This window comes from Drosophila erecta, unplaced genomic scaffold, assembly GCF_003286155.1.
Source record: "Drosophila erecta strain 14021-0224.00,06,07 unplaced genomic scaffold, DereRS2 tig00000000-arrow-pilon, whole genome shotgun sequence".
Taxonomy (NCBI): domain Eukaryota; kingdom Metazoa; phylum Arthropoda; class Insecta; order Diptera; family Drosophilidae; genus Drosophila; species Drosophila erecta.
The window spans coordinates 24,512,561-24,536,902 of NW_020825194.1; the positions used below are offsets into that span (position 1 = coordinate 24,512,561).

At 41.7% G+C, this 24,342-nt stretch overlaps 4 protein-coding genes across 13 annotated transcripts in view; 3 read left to right on the forward strand and 1 right to left on the reverse strand.

The window, feature by feature from the left end:
- Nucleotides 1–512: 512 nt before the first annotated feature.
- LOC26526890 lies at nucleotides 513–1,082 on the forward strand. The gene is made up of 2 exons (XM_015155049.2): nucleotides 513–538; nucleotides 590–1,082. Exons 1-2 carry the CDS (start codon nucleotides 536–538, stop codon nucleotides 1,067–1,069), a joined length of 483 nt encoding a protein of 160 aa, XP_015010535.1. The 5' UTR covers nucleotides 513–535; the 3' UTR covers nucleotides 1,070–1,082.
- A 34-nt stretch (nucleotides 1,083–1,116) lies between these two features.
- Nucleotides 1,117–1,928, reverse strand: LOC6553573 (antennal-specific protein OS-C). 2 transcript variants are annotated; one of them, XM_001979208.3, is made up of 3 exons: nucleotides 1,811–1,927; nucleotides 1,582–1,759; nucleotides 1,188–1,527 (listed from the first exon to the last, which is right to left on the reverse strand). In XM_001979208.3, exons 1-3 carry the CDS (start codon nucleotides 1,898–1,900, stop codon nucleotides 1,388–1,390), a joined length of 408 nt encoding a protein of 135 aa, XP_001979244.3. In that variant the 5' UTR covers nucleotides 1,901–1,927; the 3' UTR covers nucleotides 1,188–1,387. The 2 variants fall into 2 exon arrangements, with proteins under 2 accessions (XP_015009615.2, XP_001979244.3); XM_015154129.2 differs by having other exon boundaries at nucleotides 1,117–1,759; nucleotides 1,811–1,928.
- A 245-nt stretch (nucleotides 1,929–2,173) lies between these two features.
- On the forward strand, nucleotides 2,174–6,609 carry LOC6553572. Of its 8 annotated transcripts, XM_026981158.1 has the most exons (8): nucleotides 2,400–2,515; nucleotides 2,877–2,939; nucleotides 2,994–3,018; nucleotides 3,280–3,393; nucleotides 3,891–4,069; nucleotides 4,549–5,825; nucleotides 5,902–5,907; nucleotides 6,146–6,609. In XM_026981158.1, the coding sequence occupies exons 2-8, from the start codon at nucleotides 2,892–2,894 to the stop codon at nucleotides 6,390–6,392; spliced, it is 1,896 nt and encodes a 631-aa protein (XP_026836959.1). In that variant the 5' UTR covers nucleotides 2,400–2,515; nucleotides 2,877–2,891; the 3' UTR covers nucleotides 6,393–6,609. The 8 variants fall into 8 exon arrangements, with proteins under 8 accessions (XP_026836957.1, XP_026836959.1, XP_026836962.1 ...); XM_026981156.1 differs by lacking the exons at nucleotides 2,400–2,515; nucleotides 2,994–3,018 and adding an exon at nucleotides 2,174–2,228; XM_026981161.1 differs by lacking the exon at nucleotides 5,902–5,907.
- A 5,993-nt stretch (nucleotides 6,610–12,602) lies between these two features.
- Nucleotides 12,603–24,342, forward strand: part of LOC6553436 (protein doublesex) — a 36,894-nt gene continuing 25,154 nt past the window's right edge. Inside the window, exons 1-2 of one of the 2 annotated variants that reach the window (XM_001979206.3) lie at nucleotides 12,603–13,461; nucleotides 19,248–20,624. In XM_001979206.3, coding sequence (XP_001979242.1) covers nucleotides 19,568–20,624 — 1,057 coding nt within the window. In that variant the 5' untranslated portion in view covers nucleotides 12,603–13,461; nucleotides 19,248–19,567. Of the gene's footprint in view, nucleotides 13,462–19,247; nucleotides 20,625–24,342 lie in introns of those variants that run through there. The other variant, XM_026981029.1, reaches the window with a different exon arrangement.

Here is a 24,342-nt window from a genome sequence, read left to right on the forward strand (position 1 = left end):
GAAGTCAGAAAAACAAAGTTGACTTATTACAGAAATAGGAGGCATGTCAGGTCATTATGGTTAATGAGAAGATGTATGGGCATATGTAGATCTTCTGAGGGCTCCTCAAAAAAAGCAAACCAGCAGAACCGTGTACACTGAGTTTATGCAAATTATTTACCAATACTTTGTTGGCAGTAAGCAGACAGGAACACGGATACGACGACATGCATAATTATTTCATTACGACCTAATGAACAGCTTCCGATCGATTCTCATTACCTAGGGCTTGATTTGTGGTAAAATAAATTGCCAATATTAACCTCAAGAACATGATCACCGAATACTGATTAGTGCGTGCATACTGCATGCCTGTGGATGGGCAAACTACTTTTAAAAAACATGACTATATTATTATTATTTACTTGTCTAATGCAAAGTGCACTAACAGAATTAGGTAAAACCATGAAGCGGAAAATCCAAACTATGCAAGACGAACAGGATTTCGAGATCACCAAGAAAATATCAATAGCAATTGGATCGGCAAGCAATTAAGATGGTATGTTATGCTACAACTCGTGGTCCTAGTTTAATGTATTCACTTTTATAGCGACACTTTACCTTAGTGGTATTCTGCATCCTGATAGTTCTATTGCCCTGCGTGTTTGGGGCTCAAAGTACACCTATCAGGAGTCATTACAAAAGCTTTGTGAAACCAAAGCAGAATGTCATCAAGGCCAGAACCAATCAAAGAACACAACTTAACTTGGGAGATCATGCTGGACCATTTTATAATCACTGCATGGATATTTTCAAAGAGGAGAACTTGGTTAGCCAAGTGATTCGTGGCATGATTAGTGGAATTTTGGACAAGCTCCATGAACTGTGTCTGGACAAACCCGTTCACCCACTTATCCACAAAGTTTTCACGGAGACCCTTCTATGTGGTGGAAGCATGTCGGAAGCAATCGATAGCATTATCGACATTTTATTTGGAAAGTTCGAAAGAAATTGTAGGGAAAGGCCTGGATTCCAAAGCTATTATATTTTAACCAGTGCGCAAAATGAAATAGTGGAATCAAAAGGTTGAACCCGTATCTGAACTGCGTGAATTATATGTGGCAATAAACGGGTCTCTCAACTTTGCAAGCAATTTGTAATATTATATATTAAAGCAACCGAAATAAAATAATTAGCGAAAGTACAAATACCTCTTATATGTCAATATGCTTTATGTAGTGAAACTATTACTATTTGTAAGTCCGATTTTTCAACAATGATATTTTTATGAAATCAAGAAACCAAATATTATTTACTTGTTTAACTATAACTTGTTCACTATGCAGATACAAAAATCAAACGAATTCCGTTACAGTTCCTTGCAATTGTCCCTTTTATGTTGGCTGGGCTATTCGTTCTTCTCGGTGACAAACAACTCAGAGCCAGGTGTCAAGTTTTTCAGAAATTGCAGGGATCTTGCGAAGCGATCGCCCGTTTCATCCACGCTGGGAAGAATGGCCTCCACGAGGATGGGGACTACTTGCTCGCCTACGGATTGAAAAAGCTCAGCGATCTTGATTACGGTGGCCGGATCTGGCAAACCTGGAATGACCCCTCGAGCCGATGGCGTGTTGTCCGTATTCACCTCGCGACGTCTGCGCCTGCTTTCCTCCGAGTCCTCGACTGTTTCCTCGGAGGAGGAGTCATCGTCGTCGCCGTCGCCGTCGCCCTCCTGCTTGATCACCACCTCCGTCTCGTCGCCGGCAATCGTGATCACATCCTGGTGGGGGTTGGATTATTCATGGTCGAACTGATTATACTCGTTAATCACCTGTGGCCTGGCCTGCGTTTGGGACAAGACCTGGAGCATCACCAGCAAGAAACCAGAGAGTAGCAGCTGTCGTCCCATGTGAAAACCCATTTTGTCAACTTGGTTGGGGCTTACGCACCCGGCTGCCATATATATAGCTCCCACTTAATAGGCTAATGACACTTGCATGTCTCTTAATCGGACAAAGATAATGTGCAGGGTAATGCAGAAATTGGTCAATTTTGGTGTGACCCAGCTATACTAATTTAAGTTCTATTCTCCAACCTTGTGGAGTCGGCAGACTCTGACTCTCCAAACACCCGGCAACTCAGCATATTTTGGCCTGGAATGCGCCGACGAGTGCAGTTTGCTCTGCGCTGGTGGCTGGCCACAAAACCAGGTCCACCAGCTTCGCTTTTGGGCAAGCGAGAGAGCTCAGGTAAGCTGCCACGCAGACAGGTAGTTTTTGGGTCCGGCTCAATCTCAATCGCCGCGAGCCATAAATCGTACTTACGCACACGGAACGCGTTTCTTCGCAGGTATTATTAAATCAAACTCGAGGAGCGGTTCGGATTGGGTTGTGCCTCTGGGGGCGATGCACTGCCAGCGCGAAACTGCAACTTCAGTTGCGAATCAGACCTCTTATCGGACAGGTCACAGTGAAAATTACAAGCCAGTGTCAAATATTGCATGTTGTGTTAATAGTTCCTTTTAAAAAAGCTGAGGGTGGTTACACATATTTTTTATTTTTATTGAGCATTCGGCGGTATAAATGATTAATATATAATTGTGAACTGTAAATGAAAATAATACCTATCAAATTACATTGTTACTTGAAGAATTTACTTCATCTGAAAGCCACTTTCTTCAATACAAATTGTTTTGTGGCAAGCCTGTTTGAAGCACAGTAGTTATACCCGCCACTCTCATATTTTTTTTTCTATTGTTTTTCCTAATTTCTATCTATCAAAAAATTTTGAAAGCAGTCGTTCCACTAGCTGAGTAACGGGTAGCTGATAGTCGGGCAACTCGACTACTTCGTTTTCTCTTGCTTTCATTTAAATAAATAAATTCTTTACCAACTCAGGAAAATACCATTGCCATGAAGCTATTTTCGCGCTTGAACATTTTTGGAAGGGGCGCCAGCAAAGTAAGTGCAGTAAACTAAAATATCTTAGCATTCTTAGTAATAATAATATTGCAGAGCTCCGTCACGCTTCCAGCGCCTGGTGAGTTTAATCTAAGCAAACAATTCAAATTTCGCGCCACTCGGTTTTGTAGCATTGAGCTTCTGTAAGACAGCGTAAAACGCACTGAAAATCACCGAGGATTTTGTAAAAAATTGATTGAAGTATGACCGATGGGAAGATTTATTCCTAGTATGACCGTATTCGTTCCCATAAAATATTTTACATTCCACACAAACGAGGCATTTGTTCAGAATTCCTCACCGCGTTTAATTCGCTAATTTTCGCTGTGGTCTATTTTAGGCGTGTCTGATAGTACAATCAACGCAGCTGCTGAAGGTCCATCCGATTCCACGGAGGTCTACAAAACTATAGCCGAAGATACATTTGTGGGAGCCAGTTCGAACCCAGCAAAAGGTAATTAAACAAAGAAATTGTGTCTACATCTGGGTAAAATGGGTGGCTGACGTAACAATGCTCCGAATTTTCACTGGAGGCACTCATGAAAATTGAGCTAGGTATCTATATTTAAAAGCATATATCTGCCTTTTTTCTGAGTGTCGGGGCCGTGGTGGGCGTGTGTGTGTGTGTGACTATGGCTTATCAGTACGGGAGATAGGAAGAGTATACGGAAAACGATATCGATTTCCACCCAAGCCACAGGTCCATTTCCTAATGAAGCGCAAACTCGAAGCGTGGCTCGCTTGCCGTGACGTCAGCAATTCAATCCCGAGAAAATCCCATACGGAAAGCTCCCCTTCTCTTGTGAATCACGAGAAATGTGGCTTCTGATTCTGACTTAACCTTACAAAGCCTGCTCAGTTCCCCGGAGAAAGTCAGTGTGATTTACGTTCTTAGGCTTAATTGAAGCTGATTAGAGCCAATTAACCATTGTTGGATCGTTTACTTTTCAGTCGACATGGTGCAGGATGAGAAGGTGGCCCACACCGATGGCGCCGACGAGCAGATGCTGGGCTCCAACGGAGTGGAGGACAAGCTGGCCGAGCGTCGCGACGAGGTGAAGTTCATCAAGGGCGATCACCAGAACGGGGATGCCAAGATCGACATCGGAACCGTCAACGGAGGCAAGCCTGTGAGTATTAACACACCTAAATACATACATTAAAATTAATTGGAAAAGAAGAAAGGAAACTAGGTGCTGACTATGCTGAAATCATTATAGCCTTTGCAAGGGTATGATTAACTTGCAGCGCAGATATACATACATATGTAGCCATCATTGCTTGTCCATTTAAAATGACAGAAAAATTGAAATAGTTTTGACCTTGGCTTGTCATTCAATAAATATTCAGATGGACATATGCACAAAGAAATGTATTAATGTTTGTATAGTATTCGTAATTATTTTAATTTTTTTGCCTAGTGCTATTGTTTTGAACTAATTATCAAATAACAATTACTCATAAATACTCTACTGCAATCTATAATGTATTTCCCCCTTTTACCCTGAGGCTTTTTATTATATAAAATAATACTTTTATATGGGAATAGTTAATGAACGTAGACTTAAATAAAATTGTGCTTATCTAAATACATATTTCCTCATCACAGGCCTTTACTGGTATGAGCAAGGAGGAGCTCATGAAGTATGCCAACGATCCTTTCTGGGTGCGTCTCCGCTGGATCTTCTTCGTGTGCTTCTGGGCTATTTGGGTGGGCATGCTGGTGGGTGCCATCCTGATCATCATCGGAGCGCCCAAGTGCGCCGCCCCGCAGCCGCTTCCATGGTTCAAGCGTGGACCACATGCCAAGTTCGCCAGCGTTGATACCTGTAAACCGGAGGATGTTCAGGTCGCCAAGAAGCTGGTTTCCGCTGGCGCCATTTATGAGCTGCCAGCTGCTCTGACCTACGACGTGAAGAAGCCGGAGGTGGAGGAGAAGATCAAGCATTTGGTGGCTCTGTACCAGGGCAGCGATACCAGGGTTATACTTGACCTGACGCCCAACTACGCGGCAAAGGACTCGCAGCTGGTGCAGGATGCCATTGCGAACCCGGAGAAGCGATCCGCCTTTGCCTGGGTGAGCAGCAGTACCAGTCTACCCAACAACTGGCTCAAGGTGGGCGGCAATCGCAGCGCTTGGGAAAAAGTGGGAGACAGCTATGTGCTCTCCCAGTTCGAAGACGGGTACTACGACCTCAAGATGAACAGTACCATTGTTAGGAACGAGTTCGGAGACGTCTTAAAGCATCTGGTGACATTGGGCGTTCGAGGTTTCCGCCTGAAAAATACAAAGTTCTTTGTGCTATCCGATGGCCTAGAGGATGAGTTGATCTCGGCATCGCCGAAGGCCTTCAGCCTGGGACCCAATGACTATGGCTTCTTTGACCACACGCAAACTACTTTCCAATCCGGCCTGGGCGATGTGCTCTATGATTACCTGAGCATCGTCAAGAATGCCTCCGACGAGGCTTTCTTCTCGGTTGCCGAGGATATCATCCAACAACAGGTCTACAAGTTGAGCAAAGCTCCAAAAGCATATGGCATCGATCTGCCCATGTACGGAGACTTTGTAAAGGCACTCAGCAAATCAAAGCCAGACAACTCGCTGAATAAGCATCTGAACAACACACTCTTGCAAGCGGACGAGGGCTCCTGGCTGCAGTGGAACTTCGCGGACGTCTATGTCGACACCCCGCAGGATCCATCCGCTCTGGCCATGTTCCTATCCCTGCTGCCCGGCGTTCCTGTAGTGGCTGTGGATGCTGTGGAATATCAGAACGTCACCGAAGAGACCTACAGGCAGATCACCTCTCTGCGCAAGACTGCTTCCTTCATGCACGGAGAACTCACTCTCTACCAGGCCGATCCACTGGTCGCCTTCTCCAGGTAATTCATGTCATTGACTGTCTCGATTGTAATTGTTACTAACTTTTGTATACTTCATTATGCTTGTCACTTGAAGGCTGAGGTAAAAACTTACACCAAGTATTTACTGTAGTTTATAAAGTAGTATTTTAATTTTTGATATTCTTATAACAATTCTATTTTTAAATATATTTTTTTATATTGTTAAGTGAAACAGTAACTTATGTATTCTTACTATTCGTTTTGTTAAACTAATAGCTTTTTTATTATGTAGTAGAATTTTAAAAGACTTTACACATCTTTTTAATTTGATCTAACCCATATCTTGTGTTTTTCCACAGAATCAAGTCTGGAAACCCGGGCTACTTCGTCATCTTCAATCCCACCGAATTGCCCCAGGCGAGCAACTTTACTATCCCGAATAATCTGCCGGACAAGATGACCGTGTCCTATTTCAGCGAGCAGTACAACAACAACATGGAGAATTCCGGAAAGGTTGCTCATGCTGGAAGGGTGAATCTTAAGGAACTCCGGGTGGCTCCGCACTCCAGCATTATCCTGACCTATGTGCCAGTGGTGGCGGAGTAATGTGGTAGTACCTGTTACTATACAGCAAAATAAACAATATTGCATAAAGGCATATATACAAGAATTGTATACAAAAAGTAACTTGCTTTGTTAACCGTTGAGATTTAAAGCCGCTAAACAAAATTAAAAAGTTATTCCTGAAGACTTTTTAGGTTTTCTTGCTTGTTCATGCGCTTGCTAAGATATAAATACAATATTTGCTTGCATTTAAAATGACGTTTGGAATTACTTCAATGGGTTCAAAATTAAAATGTTATTAACATTTAATAACAGTTTAAATGACAATCTGGTACAATAGGTTTTGTTCCAATTTAAGCTGGTTTGCTCCAAAATGGCAACTTTGTTTAACTTATATTCCAATTTCAAATTCGAACGTATTGTATGATGTGGACCTGATGCAAATCAACATTATACAATTTTCTTTTTTGGCCTTCTTTACCAAGTTGGTACATTTCATACCAAACTGAGAAGCCTTTGTGGAAAAGTTTGAAGACCTCAAAGAAATAGCGAATGCATTTGGCATACGTGTGTGGGCCAACTTTGAGATACAAATAGTTGGGGCGAGCTGGAAAACAAAAGTCTGTGCGGGCTGCCAAAGACAAATAATCAAAATCGACAAGCGAAATGAGCCAAAAACAAAGCGGCCAAAATGTTTTTAGTTTGCACAGTCCTGGCTCTGAATGGCAGCCTGGGGAGCAAGAACTCCCCACTACCTATATGTACTGTACCACCAAAAGGCCAAAAGGATATGCGCACGTGCTAATGTGATTAGATACACAAACACCAGCATGCTGATGCTGGAAAAGGCGACTTGTTCGAGGAACCGCAACATGCAGTGCAGTTGATTGCGGCAAGCCAGCTACAATAACAAGAAAACTCGACTACCGAGCAGAACAACTTCATTTTGGGTATCTCTGAGATGCAAACTATTGTTGCGCAGGTCATCATCATCGTCTATATCATCATCACCATCATCATCTGGGAGCTGCGAACTTCTCGACCGGCATTCCGCCCCTTCCCCCCACACATAACATCCTTCACCATCTCGGCCACCCTCCACTTTAGACCTGGCCTCGTGCGCTGCGAAATTATTTTGTCGCTTCAACTTTTCCATCAGGCAGTCATCAAATGCAGCACCAACCCTTCTGGACAGGTCAACTCGGGCTGACCACTGATTTAATTGCAATGTGCAACACATCTGCTGCGATGTCACCAAATGCGCAGGGGACGCACCAAATGCGTTAAGTGGTTTTTAATAAAGTTTACACTTATGTATATCCTAGCTTCGGCCTTGCGAATTGCCAAGGGATTAATTCCTTCCCCTGACAATCTGTGGTTGCGATTGACAAATTAAGCAACCTTTTGCATGTTTTGCATGTATATTAATACAAGTATAATATGCTGTCTAAACAACATTTTGTATGTGGGAAAGAGTCATTATTACAGCTTTCATATCAAGCTGGATGCCTTTGAACATAACGTTTGCCTTTAAAATCCTTTTAAAATCTAAAGATCTCTCCTTTTCGAAATGCAACCAATGAAGGGGGGAAAATTAAGTAGCGAGAATTTTAAAGATCAGACTCTTAAATGGTAAGACTGTATTAAATGGTGCACTTGTATTGCCGCATTGCTATATTATAATAGCCCAGAGAGATCCGAATATTAATACTGTCCAATCTGCACACATTTAATTTATTTATTTTTCTACGATAAACAAGTAATCTTAAAGATAATAGCATGTTTTATGTACATAGTTGCCATTCAGAATGCATGAGTTCTTACTTTGTGCTAATACAAACACCCTTGGGAGTAAATATATTAGTATGACATTTAAATAGGACTTTATTTATTTTTCTATGATAAACAAGTAATCTTAAAGATAATAGCAGGTTTTATGTAATTGCCATGCAGAATGCCGAGTTCTTGCTTTGCGCTAATACAAACACCCTTGGGAGCAAATATATTAGTATGACATTTAAATACACTGTAGTGCAAGTCACTCCAGTTCCAGGTGTTTCTAAGGTAAGACCCGCTCTGGCACATTTATTAGGTGTCACGATATCTGCTTAGGGTTCCTTTGAAGGGCTTACATCGGATTATGGGGCACATACGCACCAGTGTCAACAACTCAATTCGATGGGTGGAAAAAACAGCCAAATGAGTCGGCTAATTTGTATTGATTTTTTATCGGGCAGCCAACTCCCTTTTTTCTTGCCCCCCATACATTTGCAGCTCTATGTTGCCGGTGCGTGTTTCTGTTTGTTTTGAACTTTCCCATGCATAAATTTTGCATATTAATTGAGCGACTGTCATCAATATGTCTGTGCGCAGCCCGGAACCCGCCCATTGACCATTCCCTGCTCCATCATCACAGCATGGCATCATTAGTTGGCCTAAAAAATCCCATCAGGCTTTGATTAACATTTTGTGCACACAAATGGCGGCCAAATGCAAGAGCGTCTAAATGAGTTGCATCTAATTGAGTGACAAACACGCCACGAACAACGCAACACCACCGATACACCAGACCCAGAACCAGAACCAGACCCAGACTCAGACCGAACCGAACCGAACCGACCGGCCACCTCTCACAAACTGTGCCAATTTGTTTTAAAATGCATCATCCCGGCGCTCAATCAGTTCTGTTCGCTCCGGCCCGGAACTTATCCCACCCCAGAATCCCATGTCCAGTGCCTGCTCTCGACTGTTTTTCAATTTGCATGCAAGCGTAAATTACTCTCGGCTCGATTCCCCTAACCCCTTCCTTGAACACCGCCCCTTCCTCACACGGATTCCACCCGCTGGTCGGTTAAAAGGTTTGTCCTTTGGTTACGTTCTATATGCAGATTGCCATTGCTTTCGAGGACTGCTCCGTTCTTGCTCCTCCTTTTTGGCGTGCCTGTCGGAATCTGGTGCCTGGCTGCTTTAAATAACCCTGCGTATCTTGGTTATGAACATAAAACACGTTTTTGGCACCCCATTTGTCATTAAGCTACCAATTTGCTCGGCTTCAAAAACATCTCAAATTTCTCACCGACTGGGCGAGAGGGAGGGGATGAAAATTAGCAAAGCTAAGACCCCAAAGAAGAAAGATCAAAAAGCAAGCGACGCGGACGAGGACGAGGATGGCGATTCTTTCTCGATGACTGCCCAAAAATGGGAAATACACAAATCTTAAAGACGGCATTTTAAAATTGTTAATTGCGTTTAAATTAAAATGTTTCGTAATTTTATTTCGTAATCATTCAATTATTATAATGTACTTTAGCCTCTTTAAATATTTGAATATTTTTGCAAAAAGTAACCAATATCTTGGTTTTATATAAAAATCAGATTGTTCCTACTTAATGCTCTTTTTTCGTGCAATGCAACCCTCCAGTTGTTTTAGTTAAGTATGTTGTAATCAGAATTGTTTCACATGAACTCCAAAAATTCCCCCATTAATCTTGTAAGGCAACTTGAACCATTTCACGGAAGCAGTTTTGACTTCACCCGATCTGTTCGGAGGAAATGCCAACTGACAGCGGTGGATATACATTTGCGATATGGGCGCCAGACTTGTGTACGATTCGCATGCCTAAGCAACTCGAGCGGCTACCAAGTTAAGCCGGAGGGAAATGTTGAGACACAGTGATGGTTTTATGGTTATAATCTAAAATTGTGACATTTTTGATAAATAGGATTTTTATTCTAACATAAATCGCAAAGTGCTTGGACTCGTCGCTTCTCATTTTAAAATGAATTAGTTTATCCCTAAAAGTAACGTACTCGAACTGGAAGTAATTTTTTTCGGTGCACCTGTCTACCCACTACCGCAAACTAAGCCGAAAGACCTCCTTCCAAGTCGCTAACAATGTACAACAACTTGTAGAATGGCCATAACAATTATAAAACACGAACACGAGTCGCTTGTGGGGAATTGCATTGGCAATGCGAGGGGAAGTGGGGAAAGGAGTCTGCGGAGACAGACTGCGGTTGGCAACTTGGATTACCTTTATCTGGCTGCCGGGTCATCCGGAGAATTCTGCGCCGCGCACTTGGCAGCATTCCCCGATGTCGTCGGTGTGTCGTGAATCTTTAGTGCGGCTTTCGAGGTGACAACTGCGACAGCTAAACGTCAATTTGTATAAATGTTTGCAATTGCTACTGATGCGTCGGTTGCGGTGGAGGTGTAGTTGTTAAAAATAAAACACTCTGAATAAATGCTGATGACCAATGCGGGGGAAAAGAGTATCTGCCATATTGAGAGAGTGACACAGGAAGCAAGAGAGCAGATCATAAATAAATATTTGCCGGTTCCTTAGCAATTTGCATTTTCTGTGGTCCTCCAAGTGTTTGTTGTTTGCCGTTCTGGCCCAACCTCGTTGGCGTTTTTTGAGAGCGCAAAACGAGTTTCGATTCGGATGCGTATCCGCGAGATACTCTTCTCGCGCCGCTCTTTGTCAATTGATTTATGAGATTGCATCTGCAGATGCCTTCAGCCAAGCTCTTTCGACACTCCGCCATTAAGTTGGCTAAAACTCGTGCGACCCAAGGTATAAATATGCAGAAAATTCTCCTTTAGAGCTTTGTGAACTCTATCGGTGTGCATTCGGCATAAGATCAATTTGTGTAAATATAAAAGGTCCACTGCTCTCCGCTATAGAGATTTCGGTTTCACTTCGGTTGAAATTTAAGTTTTTAAAAATATGTTGCAGTACTGGCAATTATAATTGTATGCCCTGGTATACAAAAATGTTCAGTTTGATGCTGAGGATTATATATAATAAGTAAGTCCTTTTCATTCAATTTAATTTTTTTCTGAGCCCTTAAAAGCTCTCAAAAGTTAAAGTGCATAATTCTTTAAATTGAAGTCTGTTTAACACCTCATTAATTCGAAAATCAAAGTAATAACTTTTGTCATGAAAGCACTAAGTGGCTATTAAAAGGGTGAGTATTATTTAAATATTTTCTGATCGCTGAACAATTCCTTCCACTGCAATTTGTTCACCAATGGGAAACTACCGAAGTACCGAAGGCCCTTTCGCATTTAAATCACTGCCCAGCAACAAAACCGTTTTCGGACCGTTTTCGGGTTCCTTTTTGGGAGTTGCGTGCATTGCCTGGGGGAAGTATCTTTTAATGGAGCAAAATTATCTCCGCCGTACTGAATAAACGATCCTGACTAATATAACGGCTGACGATGAAAGGGGACCTTTCAATGTGATAAATGCGAGTTGGAAATACGCAAATCGGTGCCTCCGAAGGTGGCATAAATATGCGGCGCAGGCCGAAGTCCAGCTGAGTGGTTCGACCTATATCGTTGGCTAGACGCCCAGACCCGATTCGATGCTCCCCATATGTGGCGCTTCTTCTTCTCGCGCCACACGCAAAGAGAACGGAAGAGAGCGCGGCCAGAGTGCAAATTTACGATCGGCACATGCAGGCGGCGACGTCAATGTACGGCAACAAAGTTGCTCCACTCGAGGTTCTCGCAGAGATTCGCAAAAACATAAGCAATTTCAAGAGAGAACCGCATGGAGAGCAAGAGCATGGCTTCGATATTATATGCTGTATATGTTATATATGAGGGAAATGCAGTTTACGCTCTCGCAGACCCGTTTCTCTCCATGACTCTCTGTTGCCCAAGATGCTTTCGCTTGAGTTCTTCACATACCAACGTTATTTCGAGCTTATGAGTTGGGTAAAAATCGTGGGTACCGAAAAACATATACCCTTTTATAGAGAACAAGGCTATATTTGAAAATAATAAGTTATTTTATGTTTAATATATAACTAATAAAATTTATTTTGTTTTCAAATATTTTTTCCCAAAGGTATAATGTTTAAAAATTATTCTATTTGATTTGATTTGATGATATTAAATGATCACTGCTAAGCCCTTAAAAGTATGCAACGCAAATAAAATGCATTAAGTATACGCAGTGAGGCACCTATATTTTTCACCGCAAACATATAGACCACATTTTATACGATACTTATTGATTCTTTTCTTATCCTTCCGTACCAATTCAAGGAAAAGGCTACATCTTAAGTCATAGTGTAAAAATGATGGTTAGAAATCATTATATAGAAATCATTACAAAGAATAAATACTTATAGCACATGAAAATGTAGCACATAATAAATGTATTATTGTATAATAATAATGTAATTTAATACATTCCTTAAAATAATGATTATGGACAAATATATTAATGTGAAGTCCGTATCTGGTAGAAACCAATTTGGTTTTTCTTTGTTGGGCTGTAGTGCATCCAGCAGTCTTGCAGGTCGGATGCTCGCACTCGTTTCTTTTTTCGCGGTGCAGCAACCAGAGTGCAAATACAAATAGCAAGAGCGCTGCGTCGCCAGTCGGTGGGCCCGTCTCTGTGCCAGTAACACATGCTCAGTTTTAGGTCCGCCCGTCGCCTGAAAGTCCGTGTATCCGTCCGCTGGCTCTTGGTCTGGTAGTGGGACTGGTACTGGTTCGAGTATTAGTATCGTGCTCGGAGCTTTAGCTCTGTGGCCGCAACCAGTTTGCTGGCATCGATCGTCCTTTGCAGGTCGTGCATGTCGCGTTGGCGTCTCGCGTGGTCCGCGTTTCGTGTTCCAAATCGCAGTCTCAAACTGAAGTGAACAGAACTGGAGCGGATTCGGGTCCAAAATTCTGTGCGATAGTTTTTTTTGCTAAACAATGTCCGAAAATATCTCCAGAATGCGTTGACCTACAGGAAACCAAACCGAATCGCGAGTGCCATGCTAAACAAAGTCGCTTGCAGCTACAGCTTTTACGGTTTAAGATAACAAATCAATAAATAAAATAAATAAATTTTTACCGGCTCCACACTCTCACTCTCGGTCCACGAAGCACTCCCGACCTCCACGATCACAGTCGATCGTACTCCCCGTATCTCATCAAGTGCTCCGAGTGCTAGTGCTATTTTCTCTCACTTTGCTTGCATAACCAAGAGCAAAACATATTGCGCGAAGGCAGGTCGCAGATGCAGATACAGATACAGATACTGCTAGTAGTATAGTAGTGGATCCGGAGAAACTTAGCGATTGCATGCAGTTGGCATTGTACCCGGTAAGTGAACGATGAGTTATGAGCGCTGCGGCCAAAAGTGCCACCACCACCACCAACACCACTACCAACTACCACTACCACTCCGCTCCGTTTTGCCACCTTTTTGCCCGGCATTTGGGGGCGTTGCAAACTGCCTTGTAATTGCCTGACATAAATGCTCGTGTGTACAAGGCTTAATGGCGATAGCAGCAGGTACGCTCAGCGATTGCCATCTACAACTGGCGGTATGACTGCTGGATCGGGGGAACCAGGGGCTGCGAGTGCCCAGTTCAGGCCATTGTCTGACTTCCAAATTGAACAGGAAACGAGCAACAGGTCGTGTTTCACAACCGTACTCTAAGCCTCCCGCAAATCTCCATAAGGTTCAAAGATTGGGATAGCCTAGGCCATTGCCATTGCCTTTTGTGATCGGTTAGCCTAGATGGGTGCTTATAAGGCAAATTGGACCGAAATCTGAATGGTTATGAGTAAAATGCAAATGGCTAATACGGAAACCGACTTGCTAAAGACGACAAGAACATGCTGCATATTCTTATTCAAATTAAAGATCAAGCGAATCTGGTTCTTGTCACTAGTTAAGCTTACCATTGACTATCCACTAGTGCTATAATTATGAAAAACTGATCTTTGTATCTTACAAATACAATTCAGAACTTAAATTTTTGCCACTGCCCTATATATACAGCGCGAAAGGACAGTTAACAGTTTATTAATATATTGTATATTGGTGGTAATAATTTATGTATTTTAATTAATGTTCTATAGTTATACCCGTAACAGGCAGAAGGAAGCGTTTCCGACCATATAAAGTATATATATTCAGGATGGCCATGTCCGTTTGTCCGTCTGTCCGTATGAACGCCTTTATCAGGAACTACAAAAGAATGCAGCTTCCAGAGTCAGAAGCGCAGCGCAAGTTAGCTTTCAATGTTGCCACGCCCACGGCCACACTTTTGAAAAATTATGTGATATTTTACATTTTTTTTTTTTGCTACGCCCACAAACCGCTCAAATCTGTCACGCCCACGCTATTCAAAACATTTTAATTTTTTTTTGTAATTTTATTAATTTTTCCCCCAATTTTTACCGATATTCAGAAAAATTTCTCGTTCGCACGTATATTAGCTGAGTAACGGGTATCTGATAGTCGGGGACCTGGACTATAGCATTCTCTCTTTTTTTTTTACAAGCAATGATGGCAAATGATGTCATTGACCTTGCTGGCCTTGCTGACCTTTAAATTTAAATGTTTAAAACAAATTTATATATATATATACTGCATCTTGCTTACTTACAGAACTGGGTAGATCGACTAGACCAGTGCTTATGAACAAGAATAATTAGGAATTTAGTATGCGGTTTGACTCTTCGGCAAACCAGCACGCTATTCCCTTATGAATTAACTTAACTTTCTAGTAAATTATTAGAACTTATAAGCATGACGAATATTTTTCTCTAAAAGATATCTAAGCTCGGTTCCCTTTTGCAAGAATGTATGTAAATATAAATATCTGATTCCTGTGTAGGTATTTTTCTTAGTGCACATTAATAATGATCACTCAATTTTATAAGCTGCACTCCACTTGCAATTATCATATAAGCGATATATAACACCCAGCTGTGCCCTTGGCCCATTAATAACCTGAAGTGGGTTCTTATCATGATCTCTTCCGCTTTAGACAAATTAATTGAGCATACATGCGCAAGCTGCACATTTTTTATGCTCGCCCGTAATCAATTTAATCCGCTTTTCCTTTGGCAACTGCGGAGCTGTTTCCCTAGATACTTGTCATTATTCCCCCAAACCATTCTCAAGTATTGGAAACTGATAGCCCCCAGGCTTTTTCTCTTAAAGTGTCTCTTTGGAGGAATTATTTCTCTCCACGTCTCTCAGCACATACAAATTAGAGGCGACATGCAAGATAAGCAATCTTGTGCAGTTTTTAAACACAGAGGCAAAATAACAACATTTTGCCGTGGCTAGCGGGAGGCGGGGGAAGAAAGGGGCGGGTATCTGGTGCTAGCACGAATGTGAGACCTGTTATCAGCACATCGTTCATGCTCAATTTACCCTTCATTTAAATACAGGGTATTAACTCTTTAGACTCCGAAATTAAGTCATTACCGCAAACCAAAATTGAGACAGACAAACACTAACACCTCATGTCACCTAGCTAATCTTCATCGCTAGGAGCTTTCGCCTTATCTTTTGCTTATTGTGTTCTAATCAACCGTCAAACATTTTCAGGGTGAATCTGTATGCTTAGGAGAGTTCATTGAGTCACCCAAATGGAAAACTAAGTGCAAATTAGATTAAACACGAATCACACACGCCAGCAGGTGCGAAAATGTGGTGTAGGAGAATCGTATATTCCCTATCTGAGTCTAAAGCACATGGAAGCAAAGTATTCAAAGAAATCAAATGTGTAGAGAGTCTTATATTCTTTTCCTTAATGCAAAGAAAATAAATATATACATATGTATGTATGTGCTCTGTCTTTGATTTTCTATTCAACTACAAATGAATGGTAAATTATACATATGGATAAATATTAACAACATTCCTCATATATGAAATATTTGATTTTAATAATATATGTATGTGTACATAAATATAAATATATTTAATGTTTTCCAAGTTCGTATAAAATACGTTACAGTTGTAATATTATTGATAAATAAGTAAAGTTTTTTTAATTTCTATAGTATAGGGGACCATTTATCAACCCACTTATAGGCCTTTTATATTTATCGCGGTAAAAATACTTTGCCAAAATCTCAGTTTAAACAGTTTTCCTCTGAAAAAATTCTTAGGTTCACGATTCTCCATTAATTAATAATACATTTTGATATGTATCTAAAAATCATTTTTCATCATACATATGTATGTATGTATGTATGTATGTATGTATGTATATAATATATGTACATATTAACATACGTATGCACATACAAGTTAAAAGAGTAAAAGAAATTCCATTAAAGGCACTATTATTTCCAACCTAGTTAGATAAGAATTATATATACCATATTTCAATGCCATACCTCTGAAACACCTATTACCAATGTCCACTTAAGTCCGTTTCATCGTGTGTAGTTCTTATCGACTGTATGGAAATATTGGGGCTCCTTTGTTAGGTAGTTGCACAAGCCTCTGAAATACCATAATACCCTAGTGCTGTCCACAAATATCCACATCACTCACACGCCCTTTAGAACGAAAAAATAACCAAAACAAATGCGATAAAATTCGCAGCACAAGCGGGCGAGCAGAAATGCAAAAAAGCAATTAAGAGGCGGAAGGCGAAACTAAGACTAAGTCGAGCGCACTGCAACTCGAACCCGGACAAGTTGCGAGGCGACTGCAACCGGCAACACCACACACACTTACACACACAGACGCACACAATTGCAGCGAGAGCGGCAATACCAACGAATCGACAACAACAACGCCAGCCAATGTGTGTGAGGCTGCCTATGTACTAGTCCGTCCGTATGTCTGCGCGAATGTGTGTGTGCTTGCTGCATGTGCCAGTGCGATGTTGTATTTGTATTGGTGTGCAGCCCCCACTTTTCTCCAACTGCACGCAACATCGACGCTGCACAGTGGAACCAAAACATGGGGCTTTATTCGCAAATATTCAACCCATATATTGAAAAAGCAAAATCCACTTTTTGTGAAAATAGTTAATTTTTAATTTTTTATTGTTATTGTATTTCGAAGGTGCAGTGTCGGCTTTGGTTTCCAACGCTAGGTGCTCAAGAATTTGTTGTATCCATGTCAAACTTAAAAGATGATTAAAAGATCATTCTGTAGATTTAATTGAATCAAATGATTTTTGAAAACTGGCACCACAAGAAATGAATTGCTCCACTTTGGTACTTTTGATACTTCCTTGATTTTTTGATGAAGCCATTTTAGTTCAATGAATATAATAAATACAATTGGAAGCCCAGCGTTACTCAGCTTTAAACAGCCCATCCTCGCAGGATTATCAAGGACTTTCGGCCCACTGTGGCTCAGTTTGGGTGCGCTGCTCTTGCTCTCTCGATGCGATTTTCGGTTCCGTTTCGTTGGCGGTGCCCGCTGCCACGCAAACACAGGCAAACATCGCACACACCAACCTACTGGCCCACACACACTCGCACATCCGCGGTCCGGGCACCAATACTGACGCATTCGCTCGGCGCTTTTGAGTTCTTTGCATCCGCGTCTTGCGGCCCAATGTGAGTTGCCTTGTGCATGCCAAAGATTTCAGATCGGTCAGCAGCAGCAGACGCCAAAAGCTCGGCTCGCGACTCGCGGAACGTTTTTGAAAAGTTGTGTGGATTAAGAGAGCAGATTTGGCTTTCATAGGGCCCTACGAATATTGATTTTTGCACGTTGCTATCGGTGCTGAATCAGTTGCTTAATTGGACTACAATCGGATTCTTCAGTAGCGCGTTTTACCGGCGGCATTGCAAGTCAGTTGAGATCGTGCAACACTTTTTGTGTGATTTTTTGTTTGTTGTGTGCCGACTATTAATTGATATTTTTAAAACATACAGCTGAAAGTGACTGTATAATTGGAGTTGTGGAATGCAAGTGTTATGTGTGAAAATCTACAAAAGCTAAAGATACCATTTATTATACTAAACCATCAAAAGTAATCCGGAATATTCTTACCCATAACATAAAAACCTTCAAAGTATATAAAATCAACTTTAAATATATATTTGTTTATAATATACAACGTATTTTCAAATATTATTAAACGAATTTTTGAAACTTAAATATAAAGTCTTTGAAACTACACGATAGACAGGTAAACTTAATATTTAATATTAAAGTTACAATTTACGCTATTTTAAATGATCAAATGATCCTAAAAAAATATAAAGAAATAATTGTAAATCAAAATAACTGCAATAAATCCAAGTATAATATTAATACTTTTTTTTTTATTTCTAAAAAATATCATTTACTAATTTTCAATATGAGAAATGTATTTGAATAAAGAATTCGAAAAAAGAATATAACAATTCCAAATAGAGGAAAAATATAATATATCATGCGTTTATTTAGCAAATTTTGGCTGTAAATTTACACCAACTTTTCCAAATTATATATGCTTTCCATATTAACTTTTGCTCATAGTTATTATATATAATTTTACGATTCATAATTAACCGTATTACGTAAATGTATTTGAGGAATTTTTAACACAATTCTCAAACGAAAAATAAGCTTTGAAAATTAATGTCTAGCCATTTCAAAGAGTCAAAAGTCGACCATAATTCCAGTACGTCCCATTAACTATTTGCGCATCCATTTGGTCTGTTTGAGACAGTATTACATGACACCGGGACAAATTCACTCCTCTATCAATACAATGTATCTACGTGTTTGACTCCGCCTTCGAGTTGTTTCTGAAATCCAATACGAGTCTAAGCTATGTGTTCCTATGTACAGGGGCGTGGTTGATCGAATCTAAATCATTTTCCATGCTTTATTGCCTTATAACATGCGATATTCGATGGCCAATAAAAACGGAGTTTTAACATCTGGTCTTGTGTTTTTTGCAAACTTTTTCTATCGTTAACAACACAAATGTAAATTTTTTCCCACTGCTAGCCAAGCATGCAAAAAAAAGGCTGAACTAAATTTCTCAATCGTTAATAAATATTTGTGACTATTGTTTAGAGTAGATACATATGTAGATGCATTGGAAGTGCATCAGCTGAATAAAAGTGGAGTGGATGGATGTATCTTGTGCTAACCCGAAGTTTTAACTTTCTCTTTTCAGGTGCTTCTAACATCAAAATAATAGAAAAGCTGCAAAAATTTAAAAGTGAGACCTAAAGTCTAAATATTTCCCAATACTCTTCAGACTTACCTAATACCTAAACTTACCAATAATTCATGCACGATTATATTGCAATACTACTACATAATCTTTAATAACGTAAGTCAAATTGAAATAAAATTAAATAATTTGAAGACCCAGTGAATTAAACAGCAAAAGACAGATAATAGCCACAGAAAATGCTTATAAAAATAGCCTAAAGCACGGTAAAATAAACTTAGACGCTAGAACATTTACATAGGATATCAGAAGCTGGAAACATGGTTTCGGAGGAGAACTGGAATAGCGACACGATGTCCGACTCGGACATGATCGACTCAAAGAACGACGTCTGTGGAGGAGCCTCCAGTTCCAGCGGCAGCTCGATTTCGCCGAGGACGCCACCCAACTGCGCCCGCTGCCGCAATCATGGCCTAAAGATTACCCTCAAGGGACACAAGCGGTACTGCAAGTTCCGCTACTGCACGTGCGAGAAGTGCCGGCTGACGGCGGACCGCCAGCGGGTGATGGCTCTGCAAACGGCCTTGAGGCGAGCCCAGGCGCAGGACGAGCAGCGGGCGCTGCACATGCACGAGGTGCCGCCTGCCAATCCGGCGGCCACAACTTTGCTGAGTCATCACCATCATGTCGCAGCTCCCGCCCATGTCCACGCCCACCATGTGCATGCCCATCACGCACACGGACACCACTCGCATCACGGACATGTCCTGCACCACCAGCAGGCAGCGGCGGCCGCAGCAGCAGCTCCGTCGGCTCCAGCCTCCCATCTTGGCGGGTCCTCCACGGCCGCCACCAGCCTCCACGGTCACGCCCACGCACACCACGTCCACATGGCAGCCGCTGCAGCCGCCTCGGTGGCTCAACACCAGCACCAAAGCCACCCACACCCACACTCGCACCACCACCACCACCAGAACCACCACCAGCATCCGCATCAGCAACCGGCCACGCAGACCGCCCTGCGATCTCCGCCGCACAGCGACCACGGCGGCAGTGTGGGTCCGGCCAGTAGCAGCTCCGGCGGTGGAGCACCCAGTTCCAGCAATGCGGTAGCGGCCACCTCGAGCAGCGGATCCAGCAGTGGAGGAGGAGGAGGCGGAGGGGGCAGTTCGGGAGGCGGAGCAGCAGGTGGTAGGTCCTCGGGGACATCGGTGATCACTACCGCCGAACATCACATGACCACGGTGCCTACGCCCGCACAATCGCTGGAGGGGTCCTGCGACTCGTCATCGCCCTCGCCGTCGTCCACTTCCGGTGCCGCCATTTTGCCGATCTCAGTTTCCGTCAATCGCAAGAACGGCGCCAATGTGCCCTTGGGTAAGTGACTTCCATTTGCATCCCTATACTTCGAAAATACTTAATAACGAAACGTGCATGGGCTGGACTCAATATCCAATGTGCTTCGTTACAAGTCAAAAAAGTTCAACTTTACCCACCACGATCCCATAAAAAACTATATTTATATCTTCTGAGATCACCCATTACCAACTTTAGTTACTGAGAGCTGTAGCTCTTCGTCCAGTTCATCGAATATCAGATACCCGTTACTTAGGAAGAAGTTTTAGAAAACTTTTGAAATATTTTGAAAATTACCAAAAAGTAAAAACATTTTTGGTAATTACGGGTGTGGTAGTCCAGTTCATCGAATATCAGATACCCGTTACTTAGGAAGAAGTTTTAGAAAACTTTTGAAATATTTTGAAAACGACTAAAAAGTAGAAACATTTTTGGTAATTACGGGTGTGGTAGTCCAGTTCATCGAATATCAGATACCCGTTACTTAGGAAGAAGTTTTAGAAAACTTTCGAAATATTTTGAAAATGACCAACAAGTAAAAACATTTTTGGTAATTACGGGTGTGGTAGTCCAGTTCATCGAATATCAGATACCCGTTACTTAGGAAGTTGTTTTAGAAAACTTTTAAAATATTTTGAAAATGACCAAAAAGTAAAAACATTTTTGGTAATTACGGGTGTGGTAGTTTTTTGCGCTTTGTGAGCATTAGAGTGGGAAGGAAAGAATATCAAAAAGTTTCTAAGAAGTGTGGGCGTGAAAGTCTTGTCTGGTTTGTGGGCGTTAAAGTGGACATGCCTTATCTTAAATTTCTAGCTTTTGAAGTTTCTGATTCAACTTGGAAGCGCGTAAGCAAACACGATGTATCGTGTAACTTCCCTAATCTGCGATCTCTGCAAGTATCTAGCAGTATTTATGGCTCATTTAATAAAGTGCACACGGAAAATTGAAAATAGAAAGCGCAAAGAAAAATTGCCCAGCCTTTTCATCCTGGCCCCGTCCACGAGGAGCAGTAGGCCAAGGAGTGGCCGTGCATCTCGCGCCACTAAATGATTGCCACCTAATTATAGGCCGCAAATGCCGCCGCTGGGAGTCTCGAGGACAGAACCACGACTCCACGCGGCGTCGCGGCACGTACCATAGGCATCTGGGGCAGAGACGCCGTCGACAGAAGGCCTAATCAACTTGTAGTTGTTCTCGGGATCCAGACTAGAAAATAACAAAGGCAGCCAGCGGGTTTGACAATTGCGAAAGGAGTCGACATAAAGATACCTATTGCGCATACGTTTATAGTTTATTGAGACTTGGAGATAAAATGTTAACTTAGCTAAAGCGTTCTGAAAATATCCCTGAGAACATCCCTAAAAGGCAAGGGTATGTTAGGCATACAGTGTTGGTCCGTGGAGTATGTCTACGCAAATTAACATGGTTTAGATGTTTAATTTGAAAAATAAATTAATCGCTCTGAACAATGTTACAGTCTGTATGACATAGAATCATCAGAACAAGCCCTGTACAAGCCAACAAGATGAAAATGCCCGGATGAACAGGCATTGTGGCGTCGGTGACGGCCCAGAACAAAATCAATTAGCATGGATACACTGGCTGCCAACAGTTGACACCTGAAGGCTTCAGTGCCGCCTTTTCTTTATAAAGCGATTTGATTGCCCATCTAGAAGCTTAAAGGCTTATTTATGCGTGGGAAAAATACTCTCCTACTTTGTCATGTTCGCTCTACTTTTGCATTAGGCTTTTCAGGTACTTTTAAAACATTAACTCACTAAAAAAGTCATTATTTAGATTTAAAAATAGGCAAGCTTTTAACATAAGCTCTGAATATAAAGTTGATAACAGCTATTTGCTAAAACTTTTGCACATTGATTATTAAAGCAATGCAAACTTGTTATTTAACAATCAAAACTATATTCAAGTGCATAACATTTTAAAACAAGACAAATTGAATTCCATTGATCTTAAGTTAAGCTTTCAAGGAGTATCTTTCAGATACCGACACCATGAGAGTAGTACTTTTAGAGTCCCTACTCTATCAGTCAATCTAAAGCTTTAATCTTACAGACACGCATAAATGAAGAAAAATTGCCCTTTATGAATAATTCGCAGTATTAAGTGAGCTATTATTACCCGATCCTTGGGACTAGCATTTATGATCGACGTTCCCAAGAACTTATCTTAGGGCCACAGATATAAAAGCTCATTAGCAGCTGGATTCCGACTCCGTCTGGGGGTGTGGATTCGCCGAATCCGCCGAATCAGGTGCAATGAGGGCCATCCAACGCTCGGCTGACCACGTTCCCTAATTGCACCTCGGCACACAACGTGGCATACAAATGCAGCACAATCTACGACTACGGACAATTACAAGACGGTCTGTCAAGCCAATCCAACACGACCATCCATCAAAGAGCTAAGCATGAAGCTTCTTCACAGTTGCATTTTCCACTCGCCGATGTCTTCTTTATGCATATTATCATTATCGACGCGTAATAGCAGCCAGACATGGATCAGACATTACGGCGGTCGTTTAGCAGAAGTGCAGACAATACAAACCGACGTCTGTCAACTGGAGGCAGTTCGTCAATCAATTGGACACCGCTCCACCTCCTCTGCCAGTTCCTCCAGCTCCTCCAGCTCCTCGAGCTCCTCTGATGTCTCTGGCAGCCAAGTAGCCAGGTTGTGGCCCCGATGTCTACAAACATGTAAACCCAAACGTAATCTCGATCGCCGGCACGGAGCTAACTAACCCGTCTTCAAACAGGAACCGAGATCGGGTTTCTTGCTGGCCATGGCAACTTTGTTGCAAGTTTTCCTAATCCCCCAAAACAAGTCGGACGGCTCATTAGTTTGGCCTGCTGCCCACACTGGCGCTGCCCGACTCCGGATTTAGTCAAGCCGTCTGCGAGGCACCTCCATCCGCGAGGTTAAGCACTTGGCACTTTTCCTTGGGTATCCTGCTCCTCCAGCAGTTGTTCCTGCTGCAGGGGTATCATTTTGCCATTAAATCCGATGGCCATCATACTCCACCGATAATGGCTGAGTTCCAATATTCTAGAACAATTTATTGCCCTAGTATCCGTTGGATACTGGGCCTTTCCTGTACTCAAGATAATTTCCAAAACATAAGGTTATGGCCAGTGTAATGCGATTAGTGCTTTTTAAACATCTGGTTGAACACGCAATTGATTTGGAGTAGATCACCAGCCAGCAGAAGATTGGGCGGTAACTTTAATAGAAAGTACAACATTCTAAATTTCGACTTGGCTAGTAATTCAACAACAAACATAATCGCAATAAATTGTGTAGTTCTAGATTAATCAAAAGTTATATATAAACGACCAGAAAAGTGCCGCCAAATTAATTAAATTAAATGTTATTTGAATACTGATAGTACGTTATTTGGCAAACCTGTGTTGATTTCATTTTGTTAATTTCTGCTCATTTTGCAAAATGCACTAATGCACTTAACATTTATTCAATAAATATAATTTAACGAAATAAAAGCAGCCATGGTAGTAACTGTAGAAGAAACATAAAATTCAAAACAACTTCGAATCGATGAGAGTCATGCATGTGTAGCGTGCTCAGAAAGTCAAGGTGGCCGTGACCCGCAATCGATAAACTTCGACTTCAGTTAATTAATTTAATGGGTTGTGCTAATTTTGGGCCCTTAAGACAGGCAGCGCCTCCTGGCCAGGCCCAAAAGACCTGGTGCCAGACCAAAAGA